At 35.4% G+C, this 20778-nt stretch overlaps 1 protein-coding gene across 10 annotated transcripts in view; it reads right to left on the minus strand.

Moving 5' to 3' along the window:
• The window catches only part of Abcc9 (ATP binding cassette subfamily C member 9), a 128336-nt gene that overhangs the window by 44242 nt on the left and 63316 nt on the right, over window positions 1–20778 (minus strand). For 8 of the 10 annotated variants that reach the window (XM_048787292.1, XM_048787286.1, XM_015498229.2 and 5 more), the window contains 10 exons: window positions 20647–20685; window positions 19043–19144; window positions 17253–17337; window positions 15916–15996; window positions 8439–8576; window positions 8181–8306; window positions 3949–4045; window positions 1557–1786; window positions 751–899; window positions 474–543 (listed from right to left, as the gene is read on the minus strand). In XM_048787292.1, coding sequence (XP_048643249.1) covers window positions 474–543; window positions 751–899; window positions 1557–1786; window positions 3949–4045; window positions 8181–8306; window positions 8439–8576; window positions 15916–15996; window positions 17253–17337; window positions 19043–19144; window positions 20647–20685 — 1117 coding nt within the window. The remainder of the gene's footprint in view (window positions 1–473; window positions 544–750; window positions 900–1556; window positions 1787–3948; window positions 4046–8180; window positions 8307–8438; window positions 8577–15915; window positions 15997–17252; window positions 17338–19042; window positions 19145–20646; window positions 20686–20778) is intronic. The other 2 variants (XM_048787293.1, XM_048787295.1) reach the window with 1 other exon arrangement.

The following is a 20778-nucleotide window of genomic DNA, read 5'->3' on the forward strand; positions in this document are numbered from 1 at the left end:
TGAGACCTAAGGATCTTACACTAAACTATAATTCTTAGAACATTCCCTGAACTATCACGCCATCTAAAGCCCCAAGAGCCAATCTAATAAAAGTAAAGAACATCTAAGATAGTTTGGTATTCCACCTGTCATTTCTGGGAGATACTCTACATGGATATTAAACTTTTTAAGAATTTTTTTTATGAATAGCTATACAACATTAATCAAAATCATTCTTTTTATAATAAAAAACTTTAAATATTGGTTCATTCTTTGCTATGTCACTTTAACACTGGTTTGTAAGTATCCTCTGCTACATGCACAAGTTAGTTTGAATTAAACTTTTCCATTAATATTTTTTGCTACGAATCATTGTAAACAGGCTTTACATTTTAGCATTCTTTACTGTTAATAGTAATCATGCTTTATCTTAAAATGTAGTTCAGCTTACAGAGAAGCTTATTTTTGAACGTGGAAGTAACTCAGGCACTCACCTGGTCGATGATATTAGTATCAGCTGAAAATCGATTGAGAATCAGCCCCAGGGGAGTGGTATCAAAGAACCTAGGCAGTGGACAGATTGAAGAACATGATAATACTAAACTAACTGGAACCTGAGCAGTATTAAGGGATGTCTAGAGTCGTGAAAATGCCATTGTCCTATTCATTTGCTCAGACTGAAGAAATTCTTTTAACTTTCACATTTCACTTAAAATTTAAAAATGTATATTTTATTATTTTGTTTGTAGGAGCAAAAAGACCTTACTTTACCTTATTGGTCCAAGAATTATCTTATTGAGAAGATTGTGGTGAAGATTTTTGGCAGCTGTGAGACCCATCCATTCTACAGTGAGAGATGTAACCAGGCAAAGGAAAATACCCGCTCCACAAAGTATGCTAAATCCAGCCACATAGTAGGTCTACAAGGCAACCAACATGAAACGTTCATAAGAAATCATCAACTGGGTTTTTCTTTTACTAGAAAACCAAATGTCAAAGTCAGACAAGATGGTTGGCATCTTGCACACTTTAATAGTTAAAGGAGAGCAGTTTTTGCAGATCCAGGACAGTACCCCAACCATATAGTCCCACAGGCCACGGGCCTGTTCACTTCCTTCACTCTCTTTCAGGATTTGTCTAAGGTCAAATGAAGATAGAGAGTTAGTTTTCAGCTTTGAGCATATTCTTGGTTTTCTACTTTTGGCGGAGTTCATTCTTCACCTCCCTATCCACAGAATGATTAGCTAAGACACTGAAATAAGGAGTTAAAATCAAATACCATCACAAGTACAACAAAAAGTACTGCACATTTGTGTTTATAGAACTTCCTTGAATCCAAATACAAACATCATCTTTTCATATTTCTTATGATAAACTTTAAAGATAAAAGTAGTAATAATAGATGTGATTTTTACATTACCGAGTTCATTCTATTTCAGGTTCTGTTCTAATTACTAACTTATGAAATCATTGCAGAAACCCACTGACATTTGGGCTGTTAGCATCTAACTATTGGCATCACTGTTTAATCTCAATAGTTTCCTGATGATTTTAGAGCAGAACTGAACCCACTGTACCTGGTCAGCTTTTCCAGTATTGTTTATATTATACTCAGATGTCCATGTAGCCAGCCAATAGTCTATAGCCACAATAACTGAATGCTTCAAAAGCTTAGAGAAAATCATCAGGCAGAGTAAGAAGAATCCTCCAGAAGTGAGGTACCACCAACAGGTTTTCCATGGCATTTTCGTTCTGAGCCTCATTACAGTAGACATGTTATCATCCTCATCTTCCTCCTCTTCTTCCTCTGCACACAGACATCAAAAAGAAACTTGTTTAAGCTTTAGATGGGCACCATAAGGATGGAATTTTTTATTGTGTACCACAAAACTATTTATAAGTTTCCCTCAAACTTTATAGAAATATAATTAGTCTTGGAAGCTTTAAATGTGTTTAGCAAGACAAACCTCAATTTAAAAAAAATAGGTGAAAAATGAATGAAGGAAGGACTAAATAAACATAAAGTCTATATTTGGATAGGACCATTTGCTGATATTCAGATCAAACTGACTAGACGTTTAAAACAGAAGCTTTGTATAGCTCAGGAAGGGGAACCCATGCTTTCTCTGTTCCATTTTAGAATGGTCATGGTGTTAAGTTGACAAAGAGGAAGTTTCAGAGGGTAAAGTCGGTGGCCACAGAGAACAATGGTCAAAGGGGTTCTTTCAAATATTGACACTGCTTGGGTACTTCAAGTCGGGCTATCCTAAGAATGGACTCCACTGCTAGGGCAAGAACTTTCTGCATTTATTGTCCAGCAAAATTTGGTCTTCTGTATGGCCCAGTGACTGCAGTGCTTCCCCTCCTTTCCTTCTCCAAAGGCAGTTTTCATTACTCATATCCTGTGCATATTCCACAGGGTCACAAGGACAGATGACATGTCTCTGCTTTACAGGTTATCAGACCACAGGGATCCAAGTATGAAAATGTTTGAACTGAATGCAGCAAATAAGTGTGTTCTCTGGGTGATGACAGGAATGGAGATTTGCACGACCAAAAAGGTAAACATCTGTGCACTGCTAGCTGTCTCTCCAGCATCCACTCTCTACTTCTACATTAACTGAAATTTCAGGTTGCCCACGGTTGCACATAAAGACAACATTTCTTTACTCTTCCAGTACCTAATATGTCCATGTAATGAACTGTCCAATAGGTGGTAGAAGCAGTACATGCAACTCCAAGTTTCTTAAAGGAAAGGAGGTGCCCACTATTTCCTTTTTCCCCTCCTGATTACTTGAACAGGCATAGGACCTGAGCAGCAGCCTTGGAAGGAACATGGACTATAATGAGCTCTTTAATGTACATCATCTCCTTTCCTAAGTAGCATATTCTTTTTTTATATATATCTGAGAAAATGGATCAAGCCAGCAAGCCCAGAGCAAAATCAGTGTCCCCAGTGGTATACTTCCCACTGGAACAACGGAGGAAATAATTCAGCATAACTCCACTTTTATAGTGGATCAAAAATAATTGTTTTGGAATTCCAGAAACTAATGAATGTTTCTAAGAACATTTTTTTTAAATCTTAGAAACTGAAATGAAGAATTCAGTTTTTCATTCATTCATTTACTCCATGAACACCTGCTGAAACACTGAATAGTCATATGAAACATAAAGGAAGCATGTTTTGCTGTTTTCTGGCTTCCAATTTCAATTTTCTTCACTTCTTAATTGGTTTATTGAAATGCAATTATAAGTAAAAGCTACATAGGTGATGTGTTTACTAGATGGACTTGTGAGGTAGTCCTTACTTATTTGGCGCAAATGTCAAGATAATATAATTATTGTATTTTGTTATTCAGATTTACAGTGAATCCTTTTCCCCAGCTTCCCATATTAGATCCAGAATAGGGAAGTATAACAACATTTCTTTATTCTCCCAGTACCTAATCTGTCCATGTAATGAACTGGCCAATAGATGGTAGAAGCACCTATTTTCTTATCCTTTATTGCTTTACTGCCATGAAAGATCATGAATGAGTGAATCAAATGTAGGTACTCCCAAAGTATCTTTCCCATATTTCCCACTAACTGTACATTTCCGAAGAGTTGATATTCTATTAAATAAATATTTTGATTTGGTTATTATACCATTCCATTTTTTTCTGAACAAAGGTCTAGATATGCTTATAGACCGCTGCCTTTTTCTTTCAGTTCTCTGTCACACATGGCACAGATGTAATAAGACACACAGTGCTTTTGTATGGGTTGTATACACCTTTCCTTCACTCTCATTCTTTTGATTTTTGGCATTGGCCATTTGATTTAGCTTCCCTCCACCCCACAAAGTGGCCTGTTATTCCTTACAGAGGAACTCACACATCAACTGACAAGGTAAACCCCTAACATTCTATTACCTCATTTGCACATTCAGATACAAGAAAAATTATTAAAAATGAAAAGATCTACCTTCATCTTCATCCTCCATCTGGGCTTTAGCCTCTCTTGAGTACATGGCTCTTCGGAGAGTTTTCCTCTCTAAAGTTGTCTGGTCAGCTTCCATATCCTACAGCAAACATTGTGCCATCATTCAAGGAGCTCCCCGCAGAAGAGGGCTTTGACTTTCCAATGAATGACACATGCAGATGGTTTTATGCCATTTCAAGGGTTCTCCGCTCATTCTGGAGACCCAGGACTCCCGACAAAGGAGCAGTTGTAGAAATGTCAGGTTTGTACAAAACACTTCAGCTCCCAGAGGGCAGCGGGGAGCCAGGAACACAGAAACAATTTGATGGCACCAACCCCAGGGGCAGGGAAGTAACTCCACTCACCCTAAAGCATAGCTTCACCACTGCTACTTGTTTTATTTTCACATCAATTTCAAACACACTAATTTTTCTAAGGACTTATATTTATTAACATAAATATCTTCCTTCCTTAAGAAAATGCATGTAGGGGTTGTGGTTGTGGCTCAGTGGTAGAGCGCTTGCCTAGCATGTATGAGGCCCTGGGTTCAGTCTTCAGTATCACATAAAATTAAATAAATAAAATAAAGGTATTGTGTCCATCTACAACTAAAATAATAATTTTTTTAAAAAAGAAAATGCATGTACACGACCAGTGTAACTCCACATCATGTACAACCAAAGATGGGAAATTATAATCCATGTATGTATAATATGTCAAAATGCACTCTACTGTCATGTATGTCTAAAATGAACAAATTTTAAAAATCAAGGAAAAAAAAAAGAAAATGCATGTCATTCTGGTTTGGCTGAACTCCTATCAGGTATCTACTAGTAATATGTGTTATTTAATCAGAATGAATTTCTTTAGCATCTCATTGAGGGAGGTGCACAGAAGAAAGGGACTTCAATAGGATTTGAAGGAAAGAAGGTAATTTTGAAGGAAACAGGCAATTATGGTCCTTAGGTGCTTAGCAGTTTAAGAGAAAAAGGACCTCAGGAGAGGAAATATGGAGAAAGACAAGGGAAAAGTGCCAAAACCAAACTAAGTTTTTAAGGGTTGATACAGATATGTCCTGTGGCCAAGAAAGGGAAAGCATTCCACTTTCTCCATTTCCTGGCTTCCAACCCCTCAGCCCCTGTCCCCTAACTTCAGACCTGAGGTGGTAGTAATGGTTCAGTTACATGGTAGGTTTAACCAGGTTCTGTAGGCCAGTCTGGAAAAATGACCATCACCCTGCTTTTGTGTGGCAAGTGCACTCTGTGTCTCAAAAAACTTATCCACAAACTTTTGGAATCTATGACAAATTGTGAGCTTCCTGTACATAAAAATACAAATACTATCACCAACAACAGAAAACACAGTTTGTTACATCAGTGGGTCAATAAAGTTTTGGCGCTCAATACATAGGTAGTGATCTTGGGTTCTTTGGGCCTCATGTCACATGTGGGATTATGAGACTTGCTCTTCTGTAAGTCTCTATTACTTCCAGATTCTTAGTCAAAAGGGTAAAAGCAGGGCTGGGGTTGTGGCTCAGTGGCAGAGCATTCGCCTCGCACATGCGAGACCCTGGTTTCAATTCTCAGCACCACATTAAAAAAATAAATAAATAAAATAAAGGTATTGTGCCCAACTACAACTAAAAAATGAATATTTTTTTTAAAAAAAGGGTAAAAGCAAAAGTGTTTCTTGAATAACATTTTTACAAAGACAATTCCACATTAGAGATTAACTTTGATATGAAAACTAACATTTGTCAATGAGTCTAGAAAAAACACAAAGTGAAAAAAGAATTCCTGTCTTTTGTGTAGCATGTAAGGGAATGAAATAAACCTGAATCCTGAAAAACAGATTTTACTGGTTCAATTCCCGACTAGTTGTGAGCATAAGTTTGATCTTGGAGACTGAAAACCACAAAAAGTCTTTAAAGCATTTTTTCTTAAGAATAAATGCTCATATTAACTCATTATAGGATAACTATTTTAAATAATGTTGATATTTGGATTAAATAAATACAAACTTAGTTTTATTTGTCCAATAAATATTGACTGGGCTCGGCCAAGGTAAGGGTAGGGGAGAGCTAGTGAGGGGCATCAAATATTGATTTTGGGTTGGGGTTATAGCTCAATTGGTAGAGTCCTGCCTCCCATGCACAAGGCCCTGAGTTCAATCCCCAACACCACAAAAAAATTGTTGATTTTACTTAATAACATCATGAAGATGATGGTTGATGCCATCCATGCTAGAAGTTTTAATATTTAAACCAGTTAGCAATGCTGTCCCCTTGCCTTTCTTTGTAGTTTTCATTACTACTATCTTTTAAACATTCCTTCTTATTTTACCCCTTGGCTGTTAAGCTGACAGTTCTTCCTCAAGCCCTGTGGTAGGAGGTTTTGCGTGTCCTTTGGTCTCATTTTCCTTCTGAACTTGCTTCACTTGTTCCGTGTCCAGGCCAGGCTTGCTCAGCTTATCACTGCTGCCATTTGGAATGGATGGCTCTTTGTTGTGGGGCTGCTCTGCACACTGCAAAATGCTGAACAGTATCCCACCCACTAGATCCTAGTAGCAAAAATGTCTTCAGATGCTGCCAAGTGTCTCCTGGGAGGCAAAACTGGCCCTGGCTGATAGGTAAATACCCTTTACCACTGCATACCAGGCTAAACAGAAAGCTGTGCCCACAAAACCTTCCCCGAGGAACTGAAGTGGTCTTGTTCTCCAAATATGTCTTTCTCTGGCTTCAGGTGCCTGCCTTTCATTATGTGGCAGTAACCTCCCTCCATGCCCAGATGGGGACTCTGGGCAGGTGCTTGGTTATTCTGGCTTCTCCTGTCTGCTATCCACCTCACAACTGGATCTATCGTGACCATACCCTCACTTGCTCCATAGCCCCACAGTTGATTTATACTCCTGTAATCTGTCTTTAATTACACAGCTATGCTATCTCAAGTGATCACTTCATTCTAAATACAACTTAATGGACTTTCTTCCTGGCTTGCTTAACAGCATTACTATAATATCAAGCCAACAGCTCTCATTTTTTTTTTCCAGATCTTCTTTCCAAAGTAAACCATAAATTGTCCAACTCCTTAAGCTTACATCATATTCCTTTGTCCCTGGCATTTAGATCACTGAAAAAATGTCATTTGGAGCCATCCCCAGTATGTTTATAATCAAGTTTCCCATAGCACAATTCCTAAGTGGTCACTTACCGACTGTACCCTGTAATGGATTTATACAATCTCACTTAAATCTCAAAACCCTGAGAAATAAGCACAGAAAATTTCAATGGCTCTGTGATTTGTCCTATCTCATGTGTAAATTTTTATATGTATCTTTTCTTCTTAATGTGGTTTGCTCTGGGCTCTTCAGCAAATCCACAAAGAAAGAGAAATATCCAAAATTTGTCTGATTTTCTTCTCTTCCTCTCAATGGAAACATCATTTGTTTTTTTTTTCTTTCTAAAGTAATTCAGTTTAATTTCCCGATTTTTAAAAGAAATTTGCTGATACAAATATTTCATTTTGTAAAGCTCATTTCTGATCAGCAATACCAAATTCTGGACTCATTCTAACCCAAACTCAAAAAGCAAAACATTTTGAAAATTTACAAATTTAATTGATAATTTCTTCTCTTAACCTTAGTTGTACTCAATTTGGTTTCCACCTCTTTTATTGCTTCATTTAATGTTGTAGCATCGTAGTGCAATTAATTTGGATATGGGACCTGAGTTTAAATTTCACTGGTGTCACTTATACATACTGTACAGATTTAGGCGGGTTACTTGATCTCTCTGAACCTTGGTTTACTCATCTGTAAAAATGAGATAATATTTTTCCATGTTTACTTCCCAGCGTTTTGTGAAATTTAAGTAAAATTGTGTTAAAATAAAAGATTTTGTGGACTGTAAACAATTTTTGAGAGTAAAATTTTTAAAATTTATTTCTTTTTCATCACCTTCGCTCATCTCTCAGCTCTCACCCACAGCTCACAGCTTTTCTTCCTTTCAAAATCATCTTGATTCAAATTTAAATGAAAACCTATCAAACCTGACAGTGCTTCATCCAAAAGATAGCATTAAAATTTTATGGGTTCAAAGTAGCATGTTCATGAATGACAATTATTTGGGATATGAGATGAGAACCATTATAATATCAAGCATTAAATGTGATGCTGCTTTAAAAGCAGTATTAGTAATTATACAGTGCATTTCTCACTCTTCTGAAGTGAGCATTTACCTTTTCTAATTCTTGATCTTGCCGATTCATAAGTGTTTTCCAGTGCTCATAAAGCTCAACATCTTTGGTCTGAATGTCTTTCAAAGTTCCTTCTCTTAGCACACTTCCATCTTTCATGGCTATGATCTAAGGAGAGTGCATATAAGCAGACATGTGCGGAAAAAAGCTTTAAGTGATCCCATAAATGGCTTTATTTCAGAAAGCATTTCTTCACATCTCTATTACGTGTCTGTCATATAAATATAATGCAATTCTCACCCAGTCAGCATGTGTCAGGTATTGTAATTTGTGAGTCACGAGAACAAGTGTCCTTTTGTCATCTTGGAGAAATTTCAAAATCCCCTCCTGCATTAAGTGATCACTCAAGTGAATGTCCAGGGCAGAAAATGGGTCATCCTGCAATCAAGTAAATGGAGGAAGATGAACATTTTCCACACTCTTTATGTAACTCAGTTCCTCTCGAAAGTAGACATACAAATAACAAAGGACCAATTATCTCCAAAGCAAATTTATAAAAAATAGACCTTGTATGACTTTAGTCAGAAAAAGATATTAACTTACAAACAGGGCTTTCATTTTCTCTTTCACTTTAAAAAACACTTAAAAAGTAAGCAAGGATGTTCTAAGTGATTTGATATCTGATAGAATCTTCAAGTTAAAAAACCACATTACTCAGCAACCAACAACAATAGACCAAAGCAAAGAATGAAAAGATAATTGGAGCATCTGAATTCTAGATAATTAAGATGGGCATAGAAAATGCTAATTGTACACAACTGGACTTATTTAATGGGATTGCTTTTATGACTAAATAAGGTAATATACATTAAATTCTTTGTACTAAGAGTATAATAAACACTAGACAAGTGTCAGTCATTATTAGGTACAAAAATAACATGCTTAACACTGAATTAATGCCCATCATGTGGGGAAGAGAGTTTTCATGCACTAAGTGATAAAGACATTTAAAAAACGATTTAGGAAATTATGGTTTTTGACTTTAGTGATGACGTTACCTATGAATAATATTTTATTCCTATAATGTGATAGCATTGGATTGCATGGTTTCATTTGTTGAGGAATTTAAAAGAAGAAAATTAGAAATCACTGAAGAAAACTTTCTTATTTTTTTTTTAAAAATCCAAGGTCATAACTTTATTTTTTTTCTGAAGAAAACTTTCTAGTTTTCTCAAAACAATAAATTGCAAAGCAAAATGATCTGTATGAATGGATGATGATGCAGAAATATATACTTAACGGTCAGAAGCACCAGTAATGAAAGGGATGAAGGAAGCTGAGGGATGGATGAAGGAACAGAGCAGTACAAAATGAGAGAGGTTTCTGGTAAGGAACTGAGAAGAGTGATTGCAATCTTGTCTTCTTCATTGCCTCACACCTATTTCATTGCTGTTCCTCTGCGTATGTAATAATATGCAAATTTCTACTTTGTCATGTGGTCCCAAGAAAATAGTGGTTGGATTTTCATTCTAATGCAGATAGGTTACCTATTTCAATATTTATAAATTATAATCCTGGAAAAATTTGGAGACAATTTGGCACCAGTATATTCTCTATATAGATACATACTATTGGCTCATTATGTAGACAATGCCAAATAAAAGCAATTTCTAATTAGATGGAAATTGATATTTGGAAGTTAGTATAAATTTATGTAGGGGCTGGGGTTGTGGCTCAGTGGTGGAGTACTGTGTGTGAGGCACTGGGTTAGAATCTCAGAACTGCATATAAATAAATAAAATAAAGGTCCATTGACAACTAAAAATATTTTTAAAAAGAATAAATGTATGCAGGTGGTCATTACTGGTAGTGACATAATCAGCTCAATAGTTTTTCAACTTTCCACCAATCTCTGCCTATATAGACAGAATCTTTAAGCAATGTGGCCTTATTAAAATATTTAGGAGAAGCCTTATAAAAAGAAATAGGAGTAAAGCATTTAGATAGTTAAAGGGTGATTCAAAATTGATAATAGCCTTTTAAAAATCAGTCTATCTAGGGCTGTGGATATGGCTCATTGGTAGAGCATCTCTGGGTTTGATTCCCAGTACTGCAGACAGAAAAAAAAAATCAAATCTACTGGATATCATAGTTACGATGCTAGTTAAATGGGTGACATAACTAATGTCCACAAAAGGCTTTTATAGAAATACATTTAGCAACAGAAGTTGGACATAACTTTCCTATGTTCATATATGAATACATGATCAGTGAAACTCCACATCATGTACAACCACAAGAATGAAATCCTAATTAGAATATGTATATTCCATGTATGTATAATATGTCTGAATATACTCTACTGTCATGTATATCTAAAACTAACAAATTAAAATATTATATGTAAAGAAATACATTTAGCAACAGAGAGATACCTGTAATTATTTGGTTGATTTAATCCATTTATATCATGGACTACTGTGATAATGTGAGAGTTGAAGAAAATTGTAATTATAGCTGCACACACATACACATATATAATTTTACTTTCTTTGTACTTAAAAATGATAACGAAACAAAATTGACTTAAGGACAGTTATCTTGATCTGAAATTTATTTGAATGATACATATTAGACCCTCTAGATATATCAGTTATCAATTATCTTCAGAATGTTCCAAGTAGTAGTATGTATAAAAGATTGAGTTGGCTTTACTGCTTAGTGCATTGCTTTTTAAAATCATCTCAGACACTAGCTCCTCATCATTTAATTCCTAATTATGATGAAAACAAAATATATGAATTTTCTTATTGTTAGATTTTGGGTAAGTGATAGAATTCTACTGCTTAAATATATGGCTTTTCTTTTAACACAGCAGTCATAATGGAACTTCTGAATTACTTAAAAATGAAAATTCAGGCATCAGTACCAAGTGTTGCAGGGTAAGATATTTTCACAGCAGTAGAAAATAGTTATCACTGTTTCAAGCTCAAACAATGCATTCATCTCCATCCACAACAATGCAGCAAGGTTTTGCTACTAAGATTTGTTTTACAGCAAATTACTGCTTTTAGGAAATCAGATAATCGTCATGGGGTAACTTGACTGCTTTTGAGACACATTTTAGCTTCTCATTTAAAAAAAAACCCTAGGAACCTTGTTGATACAGGCCAAACTATAATTCTTTCTGAGAATTTCTCACATATACTAAAAATAAGACATGAATTATAAATGAGTTTTTATAATTTAATTTGGTTTTCATAAAATTTTGGCTTTAAATGTTATAAGCTAGCAAGGGGTAATGAAAAGTTCATTATTTCTAAATTAAAGGACCCTAAATTGTAGTTCTACACTGGGTAATGCTTCAAAATGTCATTTCATTAGTATAATGAATAAGAAATGTATTATTATGCAAACGAATAATAATGAAGAGACTAGGGAGAAATTACATCAGATCACTACAAAGAGCCAATAAAATAGTGTAGTGTGGTGGTGCACATCTGGAATCTCAGTGGCTCAGGGGGCTGAGAGAGGAGGATTGAGCATTCAAAGCCAGCCTCAGCAACAGAGATGCACTAAGCAACTCAGTGGGCCCCTGTCTATAAATAAAACATAAAAATGGGCTGGGGAATGTGGTTCAGGGATTGAGTGCCCCTGAGTTCAATCCTTGGTACCCCCACCCCACAAAAAAAAAAGAGATTCAATAAAATATTGTAGTAAAAGTCTCTATAAATCATTTTGAGACTATTGTTTTAGTTTTACTTTCTGATAAATAAAGCCATAGTGGATTAATATTATGCTTATATCTTCAATGCATCACAGTGAGAATTTTGTCTTCTGAGAATCATTTAAAAAGAAAGTGTGGTGATTAAGAGCACAATCTGTGACCTGAACAGAGAAGAAAACAAGAGAGTGAACCTAGAGAATAGAAGATCTTTGCCAGCTGATCCTCTGATAAGGGATTAATATCTAAAATATAAAAAGAATTCAAAAAGTCCAACAACAAAAAAAACTAATAACCCAACTAAACAGACACTTCTCAAAATAAGAAATAGAAATGGCCAACAAATATACAAAAAATTGTTCATCTTTAGCAATCAGGGAAATGCAAATCAAATCTACATTGAGATTTCATCTCACTCCAGTTAGAATGGCAATCATCAAGAATACAAATAACAATAAATGCTGGTGAGGATGTGGGTGAGGGAAAAGGCACACTCATACATTCTCGGTGGGACTGCACATTAATATAATCACTCTGGAAAGCAGTATGTATGGAGATTCCTCAAAAGGCTCAGAATAGAACCACCATAGGACCTAGCTACCCCAGTCTTTGGTATTAATGCTAAAGAACTAAAATCAGCATACTATAAGGATGCAGCCACATCAATGTTTAAAGCAGCACAAGTCACAATAACCAAGGTATGAAACCAGCCCAGGTGCTCATCAACAGATAAATGAATTAAAAAATGTGGTATATATACACAATAGAATTTTACTCAGCTATAAAGAAAAAATGAAATTGTCCTTTGCTGATAAATGGATAGAATTGGAGAACATTATGCTAAGTGAAATAAGCTAGACTTATACAGTCAAGGGTTGAATGTTTTCTCTCATATGTGAAATCTAGACCAAAATAAGGAAAAACAAAAGTGGGAGGTTCCCATGAAAACAGAAAGTAGATCAGTGGAGTAGAGGAAGCGGATTGAAGGGGAGCCTGGTGGGATAGGAAAAGGGAGGAACTTTGGAATTAATCTGACCAAACTTTTCTATGTACATATGTGAATATACCACAGGGACTTTCACCTTCATGAATATATAATTTAAAAAACTAAAAAAAAAATGTACCATGAAATCAAGCCCCACCCCCAGATTTATATCCCTGCTTCACTATTACCATCTGTGTGACCTTGGATACATGTATCCCCAAAAGCCTTGTTATCATTACCAATACAGAGAAGTAACAACACTGACAACAAATAATAACCAAATCTAATGGGGTTATTGCATACATCAAGTGAGCTAATGTGAATCAAGTACTTATGATCATATCTAGGTGATAGACAGTCATTAGTAATGACAGGTATCATCTCTACTCCATGGCTTCATTGTGGAACATCTTGGCATTGTAGTCAAATGTAACCTTTTGTACAACTTAATAAACTCAGGCTTGATGGATTGAGAAGCATATCTCAAGGTTGTCTGTATATTCATACTTTGGGGAGATACTTCCTTTAAAGAAAGCAATGAAATTTGCTAAATGGCCAATTCTATGAATGTCCCATTCAAGAGTATTTTTTTAATGTTTTTTAATGTTTATTTTTTAGGTGTATTTAGACACAATGCCTTTACTTATTTATTTTTTATGTTGTGCTGAGGATTGAACCCAGGGCCTCACACGTGCTAGCAAGTGCTCTAATGCTGAGCCACAACCCCAGCCCAAGAGTATTTTATTTTAATATACATATATACACTTTTTATAAATATATTCTCTTCAGTATTCAATTAATATATTTAAGCAAATTATTTTTATGGATATGGATTTTTAAAGATTTTTTATGGAATATATTAATTGATATACACAGTACATTTGCAGATGCCATAAGGTTTCAAAAATAACTAATATTCTTGATACAAAATTCAGATGTTTTCATGTGGCTTTAATGATGTGTTAAAGCTAACATGATAAAGTTTATTTAGAGAAAAATATAAAACTATTCAAATAATTATTTTACAAGTAAGATCCTTAAAGAGAGAGTAATGACATTATTGCCTTTGTTTCCTCTCACCCTTCATAGAAGATGAAACTGATTGATGGAAAAGAGAAAGGAGGAAGGGAAGAAGAGAGGGAATAGGTAAATCTAGAAGAATGTAAATTAAGGTAAACTATGACAAGAATGTTAAAATGTTGAACCATGGCTGCATGAAATTGTTACATTTGTTATTGCAAAAACATAAAGAGAATAAATAAATGGAAAACTACACAGGAGCAAATTTAAATCACATTATAACTTTCCAATAATAAGAACTGTCTGTTTTGGGATAATGGCCCCTGTCGATGCCCATGTCCTACTTCTTAAAACCTGGGGCTACTTTATAGATGTGATTAAGATGAAAGACCTTGAGATAGGGAGATTATCCAGATGAACCCAAACCAACTACAGGATTCCTTAAAGTAGAGAATTTTTCTGCATGAGAGAGAGGGAGATGTGAGTGGTCAGCAAGATACAATCATGCTGACTTTGAAACCAGAGAAAGGCAACTGTGAGCCAAGGAATACAAGCAGCCTCTAGACACTACCAAAGCCAAGGAAATGAATTCTCTTCTAGAGCTTCCAGAAGGAACACAGACCTGCTGACACTTGGTTGGACTTCTACACTACAGAACTGTAAGATGCTAGATTTGTGCTATTTAAGTCATCCGTTATAGTAATTAGTTATAGCATCACTGGGAAATACATACACTGTCCAACAAGAGAAAGGATGACTTAAAGATAAGCAGTGTGTCTTCAGAGAGTGATCAGGAAGCTGGTAAAGATGATACTAAAAGTATCCTGCAATGAATGGTTGGGAAACCAAAATAAATTAACCTTTTGACAACTTTAAGTTCAATAATTTGACAACTGATGTCAGTGTTATTAAATTTCAGGCAATAGAATCAACTGGGATATAAGATCATACCCAGAGGACCTTTTGATTTCCAAGTCTGTAATCCTTATAAGGTACAGTCATTAACTGATCCCAAGTTTTAAGAACTCATTTCCAATTGTGGGTCCAGCCATTATACAAAGGATGTACAACTACTTAGGTAGTTGCTAGATCCTGCTGTGACATTTATTTGTTTATTTATTTTAAATTTCAGAGACAGATGCTTTTAGAGGTTTACACTGAAATGAATTTCCAGAGTGTCCCAATTCTTCAACTCTCTCAAGTAATGCAAACTCAGTGAGAAACACAAAAATCAATCTACATTTTGAATAGGTTCTAAAGATAAGATGGAATGAGAACTCTAAATAAGGTCTAAAAATCAGATTTATAAATGGTTAACAGTTGCCCAGAGAAGAAAGCAGGGAAGGATGTATTTCCATACTCTGCTTGTCTCTAACATATATTCACTACCTATAAAGTTATTTTACCTACTGCCTCCTGGAGGAACAAAAATAGACCAAAACTATAATCAACATAATCACAAAGTTTGTGAATCTGTGGATAGAGACAAACTATGAACCCAGGATAATCATGAGAATCATCCATGGAGATTTTTAAAGACAGATTTTAGACTCTTCCTTTACTGCTTATGATTCAGGTAGAGCCAAGATTTCTACAGTTTGAGGCAGCATCACAGACAATCTTACCTAAAGCCTGAGTTGCATACCACTGGAATGCAGTACTGTGCTTAATCACCTTGTGCCCATCAAGGATATATTTTTTAGCCTTTCTTTCTTTGTCATTGAATATAAATGAGAAGATGTACGATTCTGCCCAGTAGATCCAATATCATCCACATTCCCTCATTAATGATCCTCCTGGTCAAGAAACTCAGATAAACCCCACTTAGAGCACCCCAGTCCTTGGACAACAAGCTGAATTCCAAAATCTCAACTCTCCATGTCAATCTTCCACTGATTTGTGCCATATGGATTTGGTTCACCTGTATGCTCTATGATTTCACAAGTTAAACCATCTTCCCTTAAGTTACTGGACTTGTCTTTGCAAAGACTCTCATTGGTTTAGAGGGAAAAATGAAATAGAAATAAAAGACAGGATTATATTCTTACCAAGAAGACAATGTTGGTGTTTTGATAGAGAGCTCGTGCCACACAGATTCTTTGCCTCTGCCCCCCACTCAGGTTGATGCCCTAGTGAAGAAACACCCATTTTTTTCCATTAGTAAAAAAAGAAAAAAAATCTGTTAGCAAAAAATATCCTTAGAATAAAAAAGCCTCTAAATATTTTAATTGTGGTTGCATTGGTAAGAAAAAATGAAAACTGTCTAGTGGTAAATGATTGAATTATTTCAAGATAGTTTTTGACTGTTATAATCCTCCTTTCACTCTTGACAGAGAGCTCTGCTGTACAGAAGCATCAATAACCAAAACACTTGGTAAGTGCCAAAGATTACAAGCCATTTCAAAATTTTTTTCTAGTTTCCTCAGTTGTTTCTGTAGTTTATTTAATACATACCTCTTAAATTTGATATTATAAATTATGTTAAACAGTACTATACATCAACATTCTTTCATAATTAAGTATTAATTATAAACATTTAAAAAACTTGCATTCATTTAGCAGTTAGTATGCACCAGGCTTGTATAAATGGCTTCACATTTCCTTTGTCTTTTTTTCCTTATAGCAATTTCAACATGTACATCTTGTTCTCACATTACACATGTTGAAACTGAGGCTCAGAAAAGTTAAGTCAATCCTCTTAAATACTGTATTATACTGCAATAAAGAATAGTCATTAAGAATAAAGATGACAAAGTTACAATAATCCTGGCAGCACTCCTAACTTTGCACTTGGGCAAGTTCCTTAACTCTTCTCAGTCTTGGTTTTCTCAGCTGTAAAATGTAGAGAACATTAACACCCATAACACAGATTTGTTGTCAAAGTTGATAATGCATTTACCCAGCACTTGATACCTCTGAGGGTTAAAAACTTTTAGCCAATAATGTCACAAAGACTGCAGGTATAAACATTTTTCAGGAGGTCAAAATAGCATGACGTCAATGTAAAGTATGTTTACAGGAAGAAAAAAAGAACACTTCAATAAGAATAAATAGATGTTGACAAGAGTGGAAGACGCTGTTGGAAGCAATCTCAGTTTCCAAAGCAATGAAAGTAAACTCCAAGTAAGGAAAAACACATTTGGTCAAAGCAGGGATGTTTTTTACTTTCCTTGAGAATCCCCCAGTGGTTAGCACAACATTGTTTGGTTACTTAATAAATACTTAAGGGACAGTGGCATCAAAGGACTCCTGTCCTCACATTTTGGAATTTGTCAGTAGGACAACAAGCAATTCCTAAGCTCTCAAAGTTCATTATGTTCCACTAAGAAACAAAAGGCTTTTCTAGAAATTTGTCCATTGATTAAACAAACTATACATAGCTTACCCTCTCTCCAATTTCAGTTTGGTCTCCAAATGGTAATAAGTCAATATCCGGCTGAAGAGAACAGGCATCCGTGACAGCTTTGTACCTTTGGGGGAAATGGTTTTGAATTTTTAACCACTTTTAATACACTGCCCATAAACAAACTCTCAGGTTCAATAATGTAAAAGCCATAATAAACCATTTACTGATCAATTTAATGTATACTAGCCTCTAGGCACGGTTTGTGGATACAAAGATAAATAAGGCATAGGTTCCCATTCTTCTCATCACAAAAATAATAGCAATGGAGTTAATGCATATGTTAAATAGTTAGATTTAGTCATCCCACAACATGTACATATTTTGAGATTTCATGTTGTACACAACGAGCACATATAACTCTGTCAATTAAAAAAAAAACGTTCAAAGCTAGAGTACAGAGCTGAAGACTGATACAAAAACTTAATAAAAGGTGCCTTGTGAAGTACAATTAGTGGAGGTGGGTCCTTATCACTCCTAGAATATAAGGAAGAAATGACTAAACGTTTTTAGAAGATACAGGAAGTAATGCTTAAACAATATCCAGTAAGGTAAGCAGTAATCCTCCAGGAAGACAACGTGGTAAAGGAAGAACAAGGGATTTCATAAGGTAAAAAGGTTACGAATGCACACAAGGGACAACAGGAGGGTCACTGTGGCTAGAGCTGAGGCTGCAAGTGGGTGTCCATGCGTTTGTCATGTACACTGAAGGGAGCAGAAGTAGAAAGCAAGGAGGATTGATAGATAGCACTCAAGCTGATCTGAGGCTGCAATAGGGAAGCGGATGAGTTGGAAGTGTAGGAGAGTCTGGGAGTTGGAGATGGTTGGGGAAACATGGATCGTTTTGTTTTCTTAGTCCCCAGTCTTAAAATATTCAGGTCATTCTTGGTTATTCCATCTTCCATGCCTCCTCGTGTTTGTCTATTCTTACTCTAGAATGTTTTTTCTCAACCATCCATTCTTTCACATTTCTTTTGTCACCCCTAAATTCAGGTGACACGCTGCATGCCTGGGTGATTATTCCCACTAATTTCGAAGTGTTTCCTTGCTTCCAGTTCAGAATAAATCTGTCTGCATCTATTTATATGGATAGCCACTCTGTCATGTTTTACTTCCAGATTAAACATCATATTCACCTTGCTAATCCCCTACCTAAAGCTTACAGAATCTCCCCAGAATACACACAATGATAGCCACTTAGCTTTTATGTCCTCCAGGAGCAAAACTCAGCCTTCAGAATCCCCATCTGTCTGCCTTATTCCCAAGCCCCCAAAAGACCCATGAAATTTGTTCTTCCATTGTCTTTCTCCTTCTCTCCCCTCATCTTCAGACCCACCCACCTTCACCTCTGAAGGTGGCTCAGTAAAGGGTCATATGTTCCAGGGAATATGTTTGAGAGATAGAATATTCTGGCTGCTCCTGTCACTAGATTCTCATCCCAAACCCTTCTGTCCACCGTTAACTCCCCTTCTGCACCTTACTGGGATTTTCCCTTCACTGTTATTTGCTTCCATAACCTAAGCAAGTCCCCTATCCGACACACACTTAATATCTTTATTTAATCTTGGTGTATTAACTGTTCTTGATCAGGTTCTAGGATAGGTTGGAACTTCCAAAGAGGATGTTCTTAAAAGAACTGATTCAAAAGACTTTGGTGGGAATGGAAGTGGGGCAAGCAGTCCCAAACAAGAAGGTTCTAGAAACCATGGATCAAAGGCATGGATTAGAGATAATTGTTCTTTCAGTTCTAAATTGTACACATGCAAAATTACCTCTGTTTGTTGAAAGGACTTCCAAAGGTAATATTTTCTTCTACTGTAGCATTTAATAACCAAGGCTTTTGTGCTGCATAAGCTACAGAATACCTGTTCCTACTGGAAAATGGAAAAGAAAAATAAAACACTGAAATTATGCAAGGTGCAAAGATTTTAGCATAACTAAGAAAAAGAATAGTTGACAAAACATCTCAGACCCAGAAATGGGAAAATTTTAAAAGAAAAAATTTCAAAGACCACCAATCTTATGAAGATATGATTAAATAAGCCACTTAAATTAAAGGGATTATAATTTAACCAAATTATCATCTAATGTATAAAAATTGACTGTACTATGCTGATGAAGTGTTTTAAGGAATGAACTACTAATTGAAATTGTCTTTTCTAAAATGTTTATAATTTTTAAATAATTAAAAGATTAATAGCAATTCACTCTCCAAAAGCCACAGATATTTTAATTTACATTAGAAGTACTTTATAGAACTGTGAATTTTATATGTAGACCTTTAAAAAGGCATTAATTAATGTTATAATTATAGTATGTATTTGCTGCTTAATTACACTAACATATTTTAAGGTAATAGATTATATATAGATTGAATAATAGATTGAAGAGCCCATTTCAGTATTGAAATTATACATTTTAAAAGTACACATTTCAAAACATATTGAAATAGTTTATTTAAAAAAATAACTTCCTCCTCTCCTTTCCATTTTTTTGCTTGAAAATTGTACCAGATGTCTATACATCAGACTTTAATTTGCAATACTTAGGAAAATACATATGAACTAAAGATAAAGAGGATGGTGGGACGCGTTGGGGAAGGGATCAGATCAGCTTACAAGTCAGACTTCCACAGTTAGTTCATGATCTGTAAGTACTAATGAAGGAATTAAAGTTAAAGGAGAGTAAGGTTAAAAAAGAGACATTACAAATGCTCAGTGATCATCATGGACCATTTTAGGATTAGAAGACATGATAATGCATGGTATGCTAGCCGTCTTTCAGACGATTATATATACAGTGAAACAGCGGTTCCCAAACTCTACATGTCAGCCACCCTTTCCCCTGGTCTTCAAGGTATGTTTTAGTTTTTGTTTTATTTTGTTTTTTTCCTGGATGGGGATTAAACCCAGGGTCTCAAGCACGCTATGCATGTACTTCAGCACTGAGCTCAGCCCTGAGCTTCCTGGGGCTTTTTTAGTTTGTTTTTTAAGTAGATACAGCACTTGCTCAACATCTCTACTTTTAGGCAGACCTTATCATTGTTTGACTCCCACAGTCAACATATGCATTAATTCCCACATTTTTATTTTATGAACTCTCAAACCTAATTTAACAAGGACAGTTTTAGTTTTAGCCAAAGTGGACATCATGTGGCTCACTGAGATGAAAACAAGGCCACAAGGAGCCATTTTGTTTCATCAGTGAATTCTTTTAGCAGCCTGTAAGGTTGGGAACCACTGCTGTTGCAAATATGCTGGCACATTAAAAGAACTGTATGTCATCAGAATGAACAATGCCGAGGAGTAAGGGATTAAAGTAAAGACCAAGGAAGGAAGTTATTCTTATTAAACTCAGGTTAAAATAGAAATAATACCTTCTGGTTGCTTCAAAAGAAGGCTCAGATTCATTTACACTGCAAGTATGGCAAACAATGTTCATTAATTATGAAGTATAAATACAGAATGAATATGTGTACATATCAGGCAAGGGATAAAATAAACATTGG

Source organism: Marmota marmota, unplaced genomic scaffold (assembly GCF_001458135.2).
Source record: "Marmota marmota marmota unplaced genomic scaffold, marMar, whole genome shotgun sequence".
Taxonomy (NCBI): Eukaryota; Metazoa; Chordata; class Mammalia; order Rodentia; family Sciuridae; genus Marmota; species Marmota marmota.